We start from the raw sequence: 14,831 nt of genomic DNA on the forward strand, positions 1-14,831 counted from the left end.
TGAAATACTTGTTAGTCCTTGATAAGGTCGAACAAGGATTGATTGAGGTTCCTCATCTGCCGACTCAGTTGATGATTGTTGATCCGTACAGTTTGTAAAGAACAAGAATTTTTCTAGCAGGAATAAGCACATCGGTGTGAAGTACTTGTTAGTCCTTGATAAGGTCGAACAAGGATTGATTGAGGTTCCTCATCTGCCGACTCAGTTGATGATTGTTGATCCTTTGACCAAGGGAATTTCTCCAAGGCTTTTCAAGGAATATGTATCCAGTATGGGTGTTTTAGAGTCTTTCGATTTTGTATGATCAGTGAGATTCAGTTGTCGTAGTAGTTTTGTTTTGTTTTCAAGTACTATATTCTGGATTGCTTTGAGCTCATAAAGAAACTATTGTGCTAATTTTTTAGCAGTTTGATATTTTCAAGCATTGTGTTCTTGGTCATTGTTGCTTGATATATATTTTAAAGTAAAGAAAACTAAAGTTTAAAGTAAAGAGTTTCAAGTTAATTGTAAAGAAACTCGAATTAAAGACAGTGGTCCATAGAGTCATAAAGGTTAAAGTAAAGAGACTCTTAAATTTGTGCAGAAGCTGAATGTGATTGGGCATCACATTTGAGGCTTTCGTTCTGGACTAAAGGTGATGGTTTTCACATGGCGGATGCCGGTAAAAGTTTCAGAACGGCATACACGTTTGTGTATGTTGCAGAGGACACTTAAGGGCGTACATCGGATTTGACCATAAGGGATGTACGGCTCTATTACACTCCACTAAAACCACCATAAGGAAAAATCTTTAGAACATTAGTGGTACTAGCGGTTGGACCGTGGAGTGACCTTGTGCCATATTAGAGCATATAGTGTTTTCACGATCAACCATTAGTGGTACTTTTGTTTTAAGGAAAAGGTTTCGGAAACTATCCTAATTAGAATCATGGCAACAAGTTGTTTTCTAAAATAAATGGGTGCGCACCCGACTTTTGAAAGTTTTTGAAAATTTAAATATTTTTGAAAATTAAATGAGGTATGTTGTGCCAAGTGGGAGATTGTTGGGTTCGATTAATCCAACGAACCCAAGTGGCCCAACCTACTCGATTTTGGATTTGATTTAAAGTTGCCATCGATTCAAGTTAGGATCAGGATGCTAACCACATGGTCTGGTTAGACAGTTTCAAGTTTATCAAGTTGGGTGGTTATCTTGAATATCTAAAGGATAGGATCAACCGGAGTGTAATCCCACGGTTGTGATTAAACCATGATGGGTAGGGTTAATCACAAATATCTATATAAAGGGTGGGAGTCATTATTTTCATCGGTGAACGGTAACTTTAATCTGAATTTCTAGTTCAATTATTCATGTCTAGATCGTTAGATTTTTCCAACAATTATTACAATGTCATTGCACATATTCAAATCATAATAATATAATTTTGACTATTGTTTCTGTTCTCACTTTAAAAGTTATGATGTAAATTAGAAATATTATGAAGTAATATCTTCAAAACCTGTATAAGTTACATAGTAGCATTTTTCAAAATCAGAATTCTCATTTTTTTTTACATTAAAATTCAACCTGTCCTAGCATCAAACTAGGTATTACTGCGCCATAGAAATTTTTTTTATACATTTCTTATTACTTTCTTTAAGTTGTTGATTGCTTTTTTTCCCCTTTGGATGGACAATTTATTAGATTTCTTTAAGTTGCTAGATATGATGATCTTGAAAGAATCTGCTCGACAATATAGCTATCTATAAATACCCGAGCATTTAAAAAAGTTTTGTTGAAATATATAGTTACATCTAGTTTCACAATCTGATCCAGTCATTTATTTATTTATTATTATTATTATTATTATTATTATTATTATTGGTAGACCAGTCATTTATCAATAAACTAAAATTTCAACTATTTATAGTAGCGGGAATCTAAACACAAGACTTTCGTAATTTTCATCTAATTCCTCTCTATCACATCGCAAGTCTTAGGGGTTGTTTGTTTGCCCAAAAAATTGAGGAAATGGGGTGCCACATGGGATTTAGGGAAATGTCAATAGTGCCACATCAGATTTTAGTTTTTCAAGGAATTTCCAAATTACAAGTTTGTTTTGTTGTGTGATTTAAAGAAATGAAGGTGTCACGTAGGATGTCACGTCAGATTTTAGAGAAAACTCATTTCAGACCAAAACCCTTTAAAATGGGGGTGGAAATGTCACATCAGACAATATTTAATTGCCAAAAACACTATTGAAACGACTGCTGAAGATTAAAAGGTAATATTTAAATGCTGAAATCACTATTGAAACGACGGCTGAGTTCTGTTTTCTTTTTTTTTTCAAACAAACCCAAGAAATGGAAATGTAGGATTAAAAGACAATATTTAAATGCTGAAATCACTATTAAAACGCCGGCTGAGTTTTCCATTTCTTTGATTTCAATGTGAAACAAACGAAATAAAAGAAATGCGGGAAACGCTCTTAAATGTCCTGAAATGGGTTTTTTTAACCTACTGTTTTTCATTTATTCTTTTTTTCGGAAATGTGCCAAACAGACCCTAATGGAAATTAAAAATTTCTATATAAGTAAAAAAATATATAGAGAGAGAGAAAAAAAATTAATAATAATGACTAAAAGATCCTTTGATTTCATGTCTTTTCAGCCCGGATCGATCCAGTCCTTTCACCCTCAATGTTGCCTGTGGACATCCCAAAATACCAACCGATTTAACATCGAAAACAACAAAATCAATTGCTAACCTCTTGTGATGGAATCTCTACGTCTACACTCACAAAAGGCAACAAATATAGTTTCTCTAATGAAAACCCTTTTCCTGCCAATCTTAATTCAAACCTCTCGCTTTCTTCCTCTAAATTTGTGGGTGGTCAACATTGAGCTTCCTCGTGAGCCACACAAATGGGGAAATCTCCAAGCTTGTGTCGCTGTCTTGATCTGGTGGTGGTGGCGGGTTTCGTATCACTTCTCATCATGCCGCCCACCGGATTTCGAACCAACGGCGCTTGATGTGATACGATACCAATATATTCCGGTATAATTAGCTCGACTTGAACTGTGAATTGGGTTATTGAAAGAAATAATGATAGGGGCACACCCTCTACCACACTCCCAACCACACCATCTCTCTTGCTACAGTGCACGACAACCACTTGAGATTTTAAAAATTAAAATCTCAAGCGGGCCTCATGCACTGTAACAAGAGAGATAATGTGATTGGGAGTGTGGTAGAGAGTGTGCCACTAGTGCCACCCTATTGAAAGAAAGAGATTGTACTAGCGAGTGGGCAGGGTAAAGGACGTGACTTTTGTGACATGAACGTAATGAGCATCAAGCATAAGGTTATCTTCACACGATCGTTAGGATTATGGCAAAGGTCGTCACTGAGTGTTAGGATTATGACGAACTAAAAATTATAGCGAAATTATGAAAAGATGTCTAAAATTTTGCATATTCCTTAGCATTAATTGCAGGTAACCATTACCTCTTTTTTTTTTTTTATTAATAATAACACTTTAATGAAAACGTCCGCCTTTCTTAGTCGGATGTTTAGATTAGATCAACTGACCAAGATGTGTCCTATATGTGGAAATTAATTGCGCAAAGGTAAGAGTCACATACACAGTCACATTAGATAAGATCATAAGATTAAGTCCCATCCCCTACCCAAACCATTAATGCTCCCGTCACTCTCAAATGCATATTTCTCGTGAGTACCCTTATTCTTACGTCATCGTCTTATATTGGAGGGATTCATTTTCGATTAATCACGATTTCGTATCCTCAATTATGATGTAATTACACGTGAAACCCATATAGTCTACATATTTAATTTACGCAAATAACTTTGAAATAAATGATTTTAATTACGTTGGTGACAAAACTTTGATGGTAGACTAATAATGTTATTTTCCCCCGCCAATGTGAGGTAATTTTTGGATGTTAATTTAAATTGGAGTTACGACTAGAGTCGGGGTTATGATTAGAGTTATAACAATAGTTACTGACTATCAGAGCAAAGATTAGGGTTATAATGATAAAATATTAATAAACGGATCATGCATGGCTATATTTCTAATAATAAAACGTTAGTGATTACTCATTTTATAATCTAAATTTCAACACCAGTCCTAATTTTAATCATAACTTAAGTCCTAACCTAATGATAAAGCTAACTAACGTTCAACAAGAACTCCACGTCAGCAAACAAACAAATAGCATTAACCTAAATAAATTCTAGGATCACCAGTATAGTCACAATAATCAAGATTAGCCATGTAGATAAGCATACTCCTAGATCACCCATGTCATTACACAATACCTAAGCGTAATTAATCCTTTATTTTTTTTTCTATCTTAATGTTTAAAATTCATCCAAAGCCCTCATACGATTTCTTTTATTACACATCAATTTCTTTTTTCTATCTTAATGTTTAAAATTCATCCAAAGCCCTCATACGATTTCTTTTATTACACATCAATTTCTCAAAGAAGTCCTTCAATTTGATTGAGATCCAAAGCCCTCATACGATTTCTTTTATTACACATCAATTTCTCAAAGAAGTCCTTCAATTTGATTGAGATCGACCATTACCTAGTATGCTAGTATTATTATTTAAAAATGTTTTTGATAGTACTTCCTTATAAAACTTTAATACTTGGAAATTAATCTCTTAAACCATCTAACTTCTAATACTAAGTCCTTCAATCCTAATAAATCGTTTCAAAATTGGTATCTAGCATTATTAAAATTGATATTAGGCCTCAGTTCTTTTAAAAAAATGGTACAAAATCTTAATTTGAGGACCAAGTAGCCATTTCAATGAGTTGAGAGACTACATATCAAAATATTAAAGATTTAAGGGACTAATATTCGCAAAAGCCCATCAAAATATCAATTATCTGAAAGATAAATTTCAGAAACTAATTTCTTGAAATGTAAATAACTTTTTATAGAAGCTAATTTTGCCTAGATCAGTTTGTTGACGTCAGCGCGGCATCAACAAATCAAGCGCTTGACCCAGCCAGCTGTCATGGATCAGACATCCTGCTCCATGTCAGCACGTACCATAGTACAAATGTTCCTGAGATCTTTACTAATTAATTAATTAATCAGTTATTATCTTAGGATAGTTAGCACTCAAATACTACGTACTTAGTTTCTCCTATCACTTTTGTTTATGTTTTTGGCAGCACTCATACACCCTTAAAATTTCTAAACTTGTGTTACGTAAACGCGACAACTTTCTCCCGAATTTTATCACGCGCGCCACTCAAAGCTAATTTTATAATATTTTAGCTCTTAATATTTTTTTGAGTTTATTTTTAAATCCATTATAATTCTATTTTAAAATATAATCAAGATAGATTTAAATTAGAATTAGGATACATTTAAATTTAACAAACATTAAAAGCTAAAAAATATTCTAAAAATAGCTTATGAGTACCATATGAGAACATCCAAGACAAATTATCACTTTTGCATAAAATAAAGAGTTTCTCCTTGGACGCTAATCTTTACTCTAGTGAAATTAATGAATACCATCTTTTATTTTCTTTTTTTTTTTGTGTAAACCATCTTTACTTGCTGTTATAATTAATAATGTCACACTTTTTTACCCTAACAGTTAAAAAAGGACCCTAAATATTCATAATACCCTCACTCCTCCTCCCCATCCTCCACCACCACCTCCTCACTCCCATCACCTCCTCCGCGTCCTCAGCCTCAATTCCAACTTCTTCTCTGGCCATCTCCCCATTCTCTCCTATTTTTTCTCTCTCTACCTCCTCTTCCTCTTTCGTTCATCTTCTCTGGCCAACTTCCCGGTCTCTCTCCTCCCTCTCGCCTTTCCCACGCACCCATCTCTTCACTCTCCTTCTCAACTCGCCACTATCTCAACTCGCCAAGGGGAGATTTTGGAGGAGGGTACGGAAAGGGAGAGGACGGTGTTGTAGATATTTGGGGTAATTTTCAATAGCATGTAAATGTGGTTTACATAGAAAGTTTGTTTTCCATTAAGTTCACTAAAGTAACAAACGGTCTCTATGTAAAAACCCTGAAATAAAGTATTAAAGTACAACTTCCAAAACTTTTAATGGCTTGTTTGGATTTACACCTAGTGAAGGGAAGTTAAGGGAACATAGGATATGCTAAGTTAAGGGAATGTAAGAGCACATGTAAAACTTGTTTGGAAAATTAGTAAGGAGAATTAATGAGAACTTATTTCACCCCGTTTGGGAAGTTTAATAAAGTGAAGAAAATAAAATGGAATATATTTAAACGTGCATAAATAACATTGCATGTCATTAAGTCTTTTATTATTAGAAGTTAGATAGAATGTAAAATGGTCTCTCCATAATTTTTTTTTTGTTAGAAGTTCCTTTAACTCTTCTTTGTCCTAGTTTCTCCCCAAATTGGAGGGGAACAAAAACTTAAAAAAGTTTCCCCTCATTTACCTTACCTTAGCTTCTTCCCTATTATCTAAATTAATTCCCAAACAAGAATAAAAAGTCCCCTAACTTTCCCCGACATCTTATTACCTCCAGTGCGAACAATCCTTGTTAGGGTACACAAGTGCGGCAAAAAACAAGTTGAAAGTATGCAATTAGCTTTATTATTAATATGGGTGAGCATAGTTCGATTCAAACCGAACAAACCGATCGAATCAGACGAAATTTAACAGTTCGGTTTGGTTTTTATTAGAATTCGGTTCGGACCTCAATTTTTTTTGACACCACAGGATCGAGTTGAAGTTTTTTCAACCCGAACCGACCGAACCGTCTGAATTGTATTATCCATTCTAATTACTATTTACATCCGCTTAAACCCGACCCATTATAGTTCATATAGAGTTACTTCTCTAAAGCTTGATATATTTTTCTCTCACACGACCTAATAACGATAAAATACCCCAACAATAGTGTCCTTTATAATTCTAAGGGTTTTTTATTATCTCTAGTTCTCTATCCCTCTCTATTACATATTCGCTTCTTCTACTTTGAACCAATCCACTTTTTATTATCTCTAGTTCTCTATCCCTCTCTATTACATATTCGCTTCTTCTACTTTGAACCAATCCACTTCGGAGATAAGAAACTTAACTATAATATTGATTCTAACATTTTCCTGATTTTTCTCCTCGTTTGTTAAATTTTTGGACCATACTTCTCTTTGAATCAAACTTATAATTTTATAAAAACTATACCCAACATCCAAGTTATTCCATATTTTTTATTTACTTTGTCTATCAGATTAAGTTCACTTTAATTTTTATGTAAGTTTTCTCTATAAAAAATTATGCAATCTTTGGTAGGAATAAGATTTTGATCTCTACATCTAATATTCAGTAGCATTTAATAGTTTATGAATTTCAGTAAATTGAAGTGTAAGAGACTTCTTTCTTCGTCAACAGATTAGAAGTGAGATTGAATTTGGGCATAACATTTGTACCTAAGTGAAAACCGAACAAAATCGACCCGAACCGAACCGACTTGAATCGGTTCGCTTCGGTTTTGAATGATAGGTAGTTTGGTTCGGTTTGATCAAATTTGGCAAAAAATGGGAACCGATCTACAGATTGCACAACCCTAATTATTAACCTTTACAAATGGGAAATTTACGCTTTTGCAAGACAATAATTCAGGGCCCAGGACTCCCCCAAAAGGGATATAAAACGGAGAGCGGCATCGCCCTTTTCACCTCCTCTCGAATCTAGTAAAAAAGGGAACATTTTGATGCTGTTTCTGTTTGTAGTTGAAAGTTGGTTCCTTTTTTATTTTGGTTAGAGCTGTTTATCTTGTGAGTGGCAAATCTATCAAAACTTTAAAATTATGACGAAAGTGTAGAATTATAATTTTATATTTCAACTTGTTCTCAGTAGGTTGGGTGCTCTTCTTATGTGTCAAAATCTAGATTCACAGTGTTTATGTGCCAGTTATTGAACTGAGAAAGTCCCTTCCACTGCATCGAAAACTCCAAAATTGTGATAAGGATTAGATATTGTGATTTTATGTTCCAACAGTGAATAGTGTTGGAGTTTGCTGGGCTTGCTTTTTGAGTTAAATAATTCATTGTACTAATCCCAATCCTCTCTATTACTGTTTCAATAATGCAATCCAAAATTATGAAGTGAATTTTGGTATAGAATGTTCACTCTAGTAAATTAAAAAAAAAAAATCTACCTTAAGCTGGAAGATTACAGGTTTTTGGATGTAGAAACAACTCTAGAATCTCAGTTTAAATTGGGATACCTTAAGCTGGAAGATTACAGGTTTTTGGATGTAGAAACAACTCTAGAATCTCAGTTTAAATTGGGAAGGAAACCTCAGTTTGAGTAAGAGATCTCTCTGTTTGGTTGAATTTTTGTTGAGTGTGATGTTTGTTTTGTATAAAATGCTGTTTGTGGTGTTTATTTAAAACTTTCTGCTATTTTTCCTTGTGATTTTGTACACAACCATAAACCTCATGCTTCTAGCCAAGATGTAAAGTTTTCTGTGAGAAAGTTGAAGCTGAGGCTCCCTGGTTCCATGGTATGAATCCATTTACGATTAAGTTTGTACAAATTTAGTAATTCTTGTTCATCTTTTAATATATGTCATGGTTGTACATAATACAAAGTGCTTTCAGGAACCAATTGTCTGTGCTACAACTGAGGCTTGTAGCACGATTTGCTTAGATGAGAAGTCTTGTGAATAGTCATGTGTTTTTGACAACTAAGTGTACATTAGGATGTGCCCTTGGAATTATTAGATGTAAAGCTGTTTTCTTTAGCAGTATTGAACTTGCAATTGCTAATGCTATGAGTGTTCCCTGTTGATCTACATTTTTTCTGCTTTGTTTCACTTGCTACTGCTCAAATCGATGGTTAGTTACTGAAATTTGGAGCTCTATGCTCTTAATTGTTGAGTCAAGATACTAGTAACCTATATTTCTTCTGTAGGATCTATTTTGATTGCTGAACTTTGTTCTAACAGGTTTTGAGCTGTCATCCTACCACTTGGTTTAACTTATGAGGATCCTGCAAAGCTGCGTTGGAGACTCAAGAAAAATAAACAACTCGTATTAATCATCTTAAATTCTGAAAGCTTCATCCACCGAGACTTCTCAAGCTGGAGAAGAGTATATTGTCAAGTAGCAGGAATTCATTGAAAATGACCTACTCTTACATGCAATGAACTGAAATGGTGACCTCTCAGGTAATAATGTTTTGGAGTGTTCCGATATACTTTTTTTTTTATTGCTTGTACCACATTTTTACTGTAATGCATGTATAACAACCTTGGATTATATGAGTGAATTGATAGCAGGATCTACATTCTCTTCTATTCATGTTAAATGATTTGTGGATTTGCCTTCGAACTTTTACATGCTTTTATTGAGCCTCTGAATTTGATGTGCAAGATATATGATGTGCTAGGCCAAACATGAACATTCTTGCTGATGCTGTGTTTAAATTTATAAAGGAGCAGCATATGCTGCAATTCCTCAATACTTTCTTATGGAAGGAAGACGTGCTTATATCTTAGCCACATTATATAATCCATTTTTTTTGTTTTAGACACAAAGCTTCTTAGTCAATATGTGGGTTCAGTAACTTTGCAAGAATTTGTAGTCTGTTAATTGGCGAGAAGGTTCTCTAGGTTTCTCTTGCATATGAGCAGGAAGTTCTTATTTCGTGCTAGAATGAAGGAATTGAACGAAATAAATTGACATTTGCTAGCTGTTGCCAGTCATATTTTCATATAAATCTTACCATATCTTCCTTTCCTAATTTAATTTTCTCTTAGAAGGATTTTTCAATGCATTTAATTTATAGCATGGTGTACAGGAACCTCTGACGACCAGAGAAGCACAAGTTCCTTCTCAAGTTTCACAAGAATCACAAGATAACCACCAACATAACAGCGGCACTGAAGCTCCTGCTGCAGATGCAGGTTCAATATCCATTGCGAGCAGTGATAATAGAAAGGTTTCTCGTGAAGATATTGAACTTGTAAGAGTATATATTTCCTATCCTTCTATCCTAAAATTTAAATAATATATGAACTCCAAATTTGTGGAAGTAATCTCTCATTCCCAATTCCGCACTGAAATTTTGCTGCAGGTCCAAAATCTGATAGAACGATGCGAAGTAATCTCTCATTCCCAATTCCGCACTGAAATTTTGCTGCAGGTCCAAAATCTGATAGAACGATGCCTACAGCTGTATATGAATAAAGGGGAAGTGGTTAGGACTCTTTCCAATCGTGCTCGAATTGAGCCTGGTTTTACAACTCTAGGTGGGTCAGTAAATATTTTAATTATTGATAAGTATACTTGTGTCTTTCATTCAATCTTGCTATGTACTACTGTATATGAATAAAGGTGAAGTGGTTAGGACTCTTTCCAATCGTGCTGGAATTGAGCCTGTTTTTACAACTGTAGGTGGGGCAGTAAATATTTTAATTATTGATAAGTATACTTGTGTCTTTCATTCAAACTTTCTATGAACTACTGCTACTGCTACAAAAAAATTGGTGCATCCAATTGGTCTTGCCCACCAAGATCCAATACTGGATTTCCTCTTCCCTGCTTATTCTCTCTGCAACAGTTTACCAGGTTTCTCGTTGTTATATGAATGTCTCCTGATGTTACACTAGCCTAGTGTAGGATGAAGACTAATATGAACATGATTTACCAAACCCATATTTGATATCTACAATGCCTCCTCCTAGCATTTGGTTGGAGTTGTTGGACTTGACCTGGCTCAGAAAAATTCCTCATTGTAAATGAACGGAAGCTGAATCGGATTTGCAGTTGTTGGACTTGACCTGGCTCAGAAAAATTCCTCATTGTAAATGAACGGAAGCTGAATCGGATTTGCCCAAACTTTACTTTTGTTTGAATATATATTACCCATGGTTTATCCTCTACAGCAGGCCTTTTCACCTGCTAGTTTTTCCTATTTATGAACGTTGACACCCGTGTTGATTGTAGAGTACTTCGTAATTCCTACAGTTGAAGCACTGGAATCTTCTCCTTGACATTCCTCTTCTCATGTTCAATTCCTACACATGATTTATACTATCAATGTATTTTTGCAATACCTTTTTGTATGTTCATACTGTCAGAAATGTGAGGGCATAGATTGCATTTGAATGTCAACAAGTACATAGAATATAGATGCATTGAAGGTAGATTGCCCATGCCAAGCATGATATTTACTTCAGTTATAAAGTATAATTCTTAAACAACAGAAGATCATATTTATAAATTGTCGAGGATTAGCAACTGCATTTTTCAAACTGCAAGCATCTCAGATATGTACTGTTTGATCTTTTTATCTTAGTTTGTTTAAAGTGTAAAAAGCGATCCCCTAGGACATACGCACAAATATCAATGACACTTAATGTCGCTTGATAATATACCTTTCAAATTTCTATTTTTGTATCATGAAATGCATTCCATTTTTTTGATATCCCACTTTTTATGTCGTTTCAGTATGGCAGAAACTGGAAGAAGAAAATGCTGATTTTTTTAGAGCTTACTATATCAGGCTGAAATTGAAAAAGCAGATCATCTTGTTCAATCATTTATTGGAACACCAGTACCATTTAATGAAGTATCCTGTACAACCTAAGGTTCCGTTGGCTCCAATGCAAAATGGGATTCATCCTCTGCCTGGTAATTTCTCTTCACTCAAAATTTTCAGTTTGCCACGTCTTTGAAAATTGAACTAGATCTGAAGAGTTAAAAGAGGTATTTCTAAAGTGATGAAGTACCTGAACTTGGAAACTTACCAGCAATCACAATTATAATTCCATTATGTTGTTGAACTTAATGAATTCTATTTTTTATTGAATCTTTTTTTTTGGTTAATTACCATGATAATATTCTTCGTCAAACACTCAGAGAATTATGGAATCTTCTCATTACTACATTCATTTTATTTATTTATTTATTTTTTATTTGATCTGTTGTGGTGGAAGATGATATTACCTTGTCAATATACCATGCTGTAGCTTCCAGAAGTTACATCATTGAAGATCAAATAGAAAAAAGCAATTCAAATACTATGGTATCTCAAGAAATCTTTTTGTTCAAAACTTTTCTGAGAAGCGTATAATTTTCTGAGCTGATGGGGTTTATTTGCTGCAATTTTCTTGATCTAACCACCTTGTAAGCAGCTCAACTTTATCACTCTTATTCAATGCCAACCTGTTTGCAGTGCAGTTAACAATTTACCAATGGGCTACCCCGTCATGCAGCCACCTCTAATGCCAGCTACGGGCCAGCCTCATCTTGATTCTATGGGACTGCCAAACTGTCATGTAGTCAATGGAATTCCTGCCCCAAGCAGTTTCCATCCGATGCATATGAATTCTGGAAATGAGTAAGAACTCCACTATCTTCTTCTAGTGAGCTCTCTGAGCATATTGCAATGATACGTTTAAGTTGTCATCTAAAACAGATGAATCTAAACTAAAAAAAAGTGATCCTCTAGTAACTTTTCTTGAAGATATTTTCAGTCTTCTGTATCTATTTTATACAAAATTTGGGTTGAGGTTTCATCTATGATTGATATTCTTTCCGATTTCTGTTTTAAGTATCAGGATGGAAAATGGCTCATCGGAAGCAACACCCATTGTACCACCATCCAGTGCGATGTCTACCATGTCAGAAATAGCTGTGAGTCCTGCATCAGCAGCATCCAGTAATCATTTTCCTTTTGCTTCATCTGATATGCCAGGCATTGGCATGGATGTATCAGCAATGGATACAACCTTCGCATCTGATGTGGTGACCACAGGAGGCTTGCAGCTTGGACCTGATGGGGGTATAGGGTCTTCGAAAGACCCGGACAGATCCTTAGGACACCTTTGGAATTTCACTTTTCCTGATTTAACAGCAGATTTAACTGATTTGGGAGGTAAGGTTATATTGTCACGCGTGCACACTGAGATGTACGTTAGAATATAAAATTGTAACCGCAACCTCATGAACAATGTTAGGTTTTTGTTACAATATAAAATTCTAACGCGTATACATGTGTTAGAATATAAAATTGTAACCCTCAACATTATAATAACTTCAGAGTTTTGTCAGAATACAAAATTATAACCGCCAACTTCTATCACCTCGTAGCTTTAATGCAGCGGAAGGGATTTGGATATGGTATCCTAGCAACCCAAGTTCAAATCCCATTTGGCATACATTTAAAGCGGACTTAAGGAATAAAAATAAGATACCGTTGCGTGAGTCCATGTTTCAACCCATAAAAAAGGCAGGTAATCACAATCATAACTTCAGAGTTTTAGTGCGGTGGAAGGGACTTTAAGAATATCACATTATGTACACGAGTATGATTATTTCTAATTGTTTCTGATGACAAGTTGCATTAACATCTTAATGGAAAAAACTGACAACGATAAATCAACGAAATTAATTTGTTAAATGATGTAGCATGACATGGTGTTCTTTAATTTATCAACAGAAAGTTTAGTATGGTTCACTAATATGCTGATTTAAGATATGCTGATTTTTGTTTATATTTATCTTTTATGATTCTGTGTTCCTGTCACAGATCTTGGGGCTCTCGGTGAGTATGATGGCTCTCCATTCCTGCCATCTGACTCTGATATCCTCCTAGACTCCCCAGAGCACGACGATATGGGTAAAGCCAAACCTGTTCTTTTGTTATTTATATACTTAACAGTTCATATCTTATTGTAAACGGAATAATTTTTTCATACTTTTGCTAATGATAAGCTTCTCCTTCGCTATTGCTGTTAGTTGAGGAGTTCTTTGCTGATACCATAACTAACGGGCCAGCATCTGATGATGAGAAGACATAGAAAGGCCATTTTTCCCTTCTATGTTCAAGGGGTAGGCTCTGAGCAAGACGGGCATCTCGTATTATGGCTCCTCATCTACATTACAGTGGAAATCCATAAGGAGTTTAGCTGATAAGAGTTGTCGAATTAGAATTTCGTAATGGACGCATGTAATAAAGTCGCTAGATTGCGCCGGTTCATGGAAAATGAATGTTGTTTATAACATTGGGTCCTTGCATCTACCTCATAAGGTTATTCCTAGGATTCTTTTCGCGTGTCTTGATTTCGTTCTTTTGCATAGAACATCGATGGTGCACGAGCGAAGGGCGCATATTTGCTTTCACCTTCATAATGGTTCTTATGTCTCGACATTTCCTTGATGTATTTGATCAGAGAACTTTATTGTTCACTAACAAAAATATTATTAAGGAACTCATGTATGCCATTGCCCGCGTATTACACATGCAAAATTCGAACTGTAGGATAGCAATGTGCCTGAATTATAGCCATCTTAGTTTCTCACTCATTTTACGATCATGGCATAATTTCCTAGTACCTATAATCTATTTTCGAAGGAAACATATTATTCATATGTATAACATATATATGGAGTAAATCTCCTATGAACTTCCATAGATAGAAATTCTTGTTCATCAACTTTTTAAATCTTTGATTTTGCTTTGAGATTCGTGCTAGACATGAATGTATATTTGAGATGTTTGTATTGATTTGTATCACATGCTAATACAAATCTCAAAGTAAAATCAAGGGATAAAAACAAGTTGGTGAACGATAGGTTCCTAACAACTTAAGTTTATGGAAGTTTTACTCCACACGTATGCTATTAATCTTGAATACAACCTCAGGATGTTATTATATTCCATCAGATCAAAGTGCAGGCGAGGACTTTTTTTTTCTTTTTTTTTTCGATAGGTTATTAACATGCGATAAAGGACAAGTGGAGTCAAGTGAGTATGTGTAATAGATGAATTCATTAAATCTTAGATATTTCTTCT

General features: G+C 34.8%; 1 protein-coding gene across 2 annotated transcripts; it reads left to right on the top strand.

Moving 5' to 3' along the window:
• Nucleotides 8,628-14,260, top strand: LOC109844376. Of its 2 annotated transcripts, none has more exons than XM_020413378.1 (8): nt 8,628-9,198; nt 9,831-9,995; nt 10,176-10,281; nt 11,483-11,665; nt 12,215-12,374; nt 12,589-12,911; nt 13,566-13,655; nt 13,775-14,260. In XM_020413378.1, the coding sequence occupies exons 1-8, from the start codon at nt 9,184-9,186 to the stop codon at nt 13,834-13,836; spliced, it is 1,104 nt and encodes a 367-aa protein (XP_020268967.1). In that variant the 5' UTR covers nt 8,628-9,183; the 3' UTR covers nt 13,837-14,260. The 2 variants fall into 2 exon arrangements, with proteins under 2 accessions (XP_020268967.1, XP_020268968.1); XM_020413379.1 differs by having other exon boundaries at nt 12,595-12,911.

This window comes from Asparagus officinalis, chromosome 6 (genome assembly GCF_001876935.1).
Source record: "Asparagus officinalis chromosome 6, Aspof.V1, whole genome shotgun sequence".
Lineage (NCBI taxonomy): Eukaryota > Viridiplantae > Streptophyta > Magnoliopsida > Asparagales > Asparagaceae > Asparagus > Asparagus officinalis.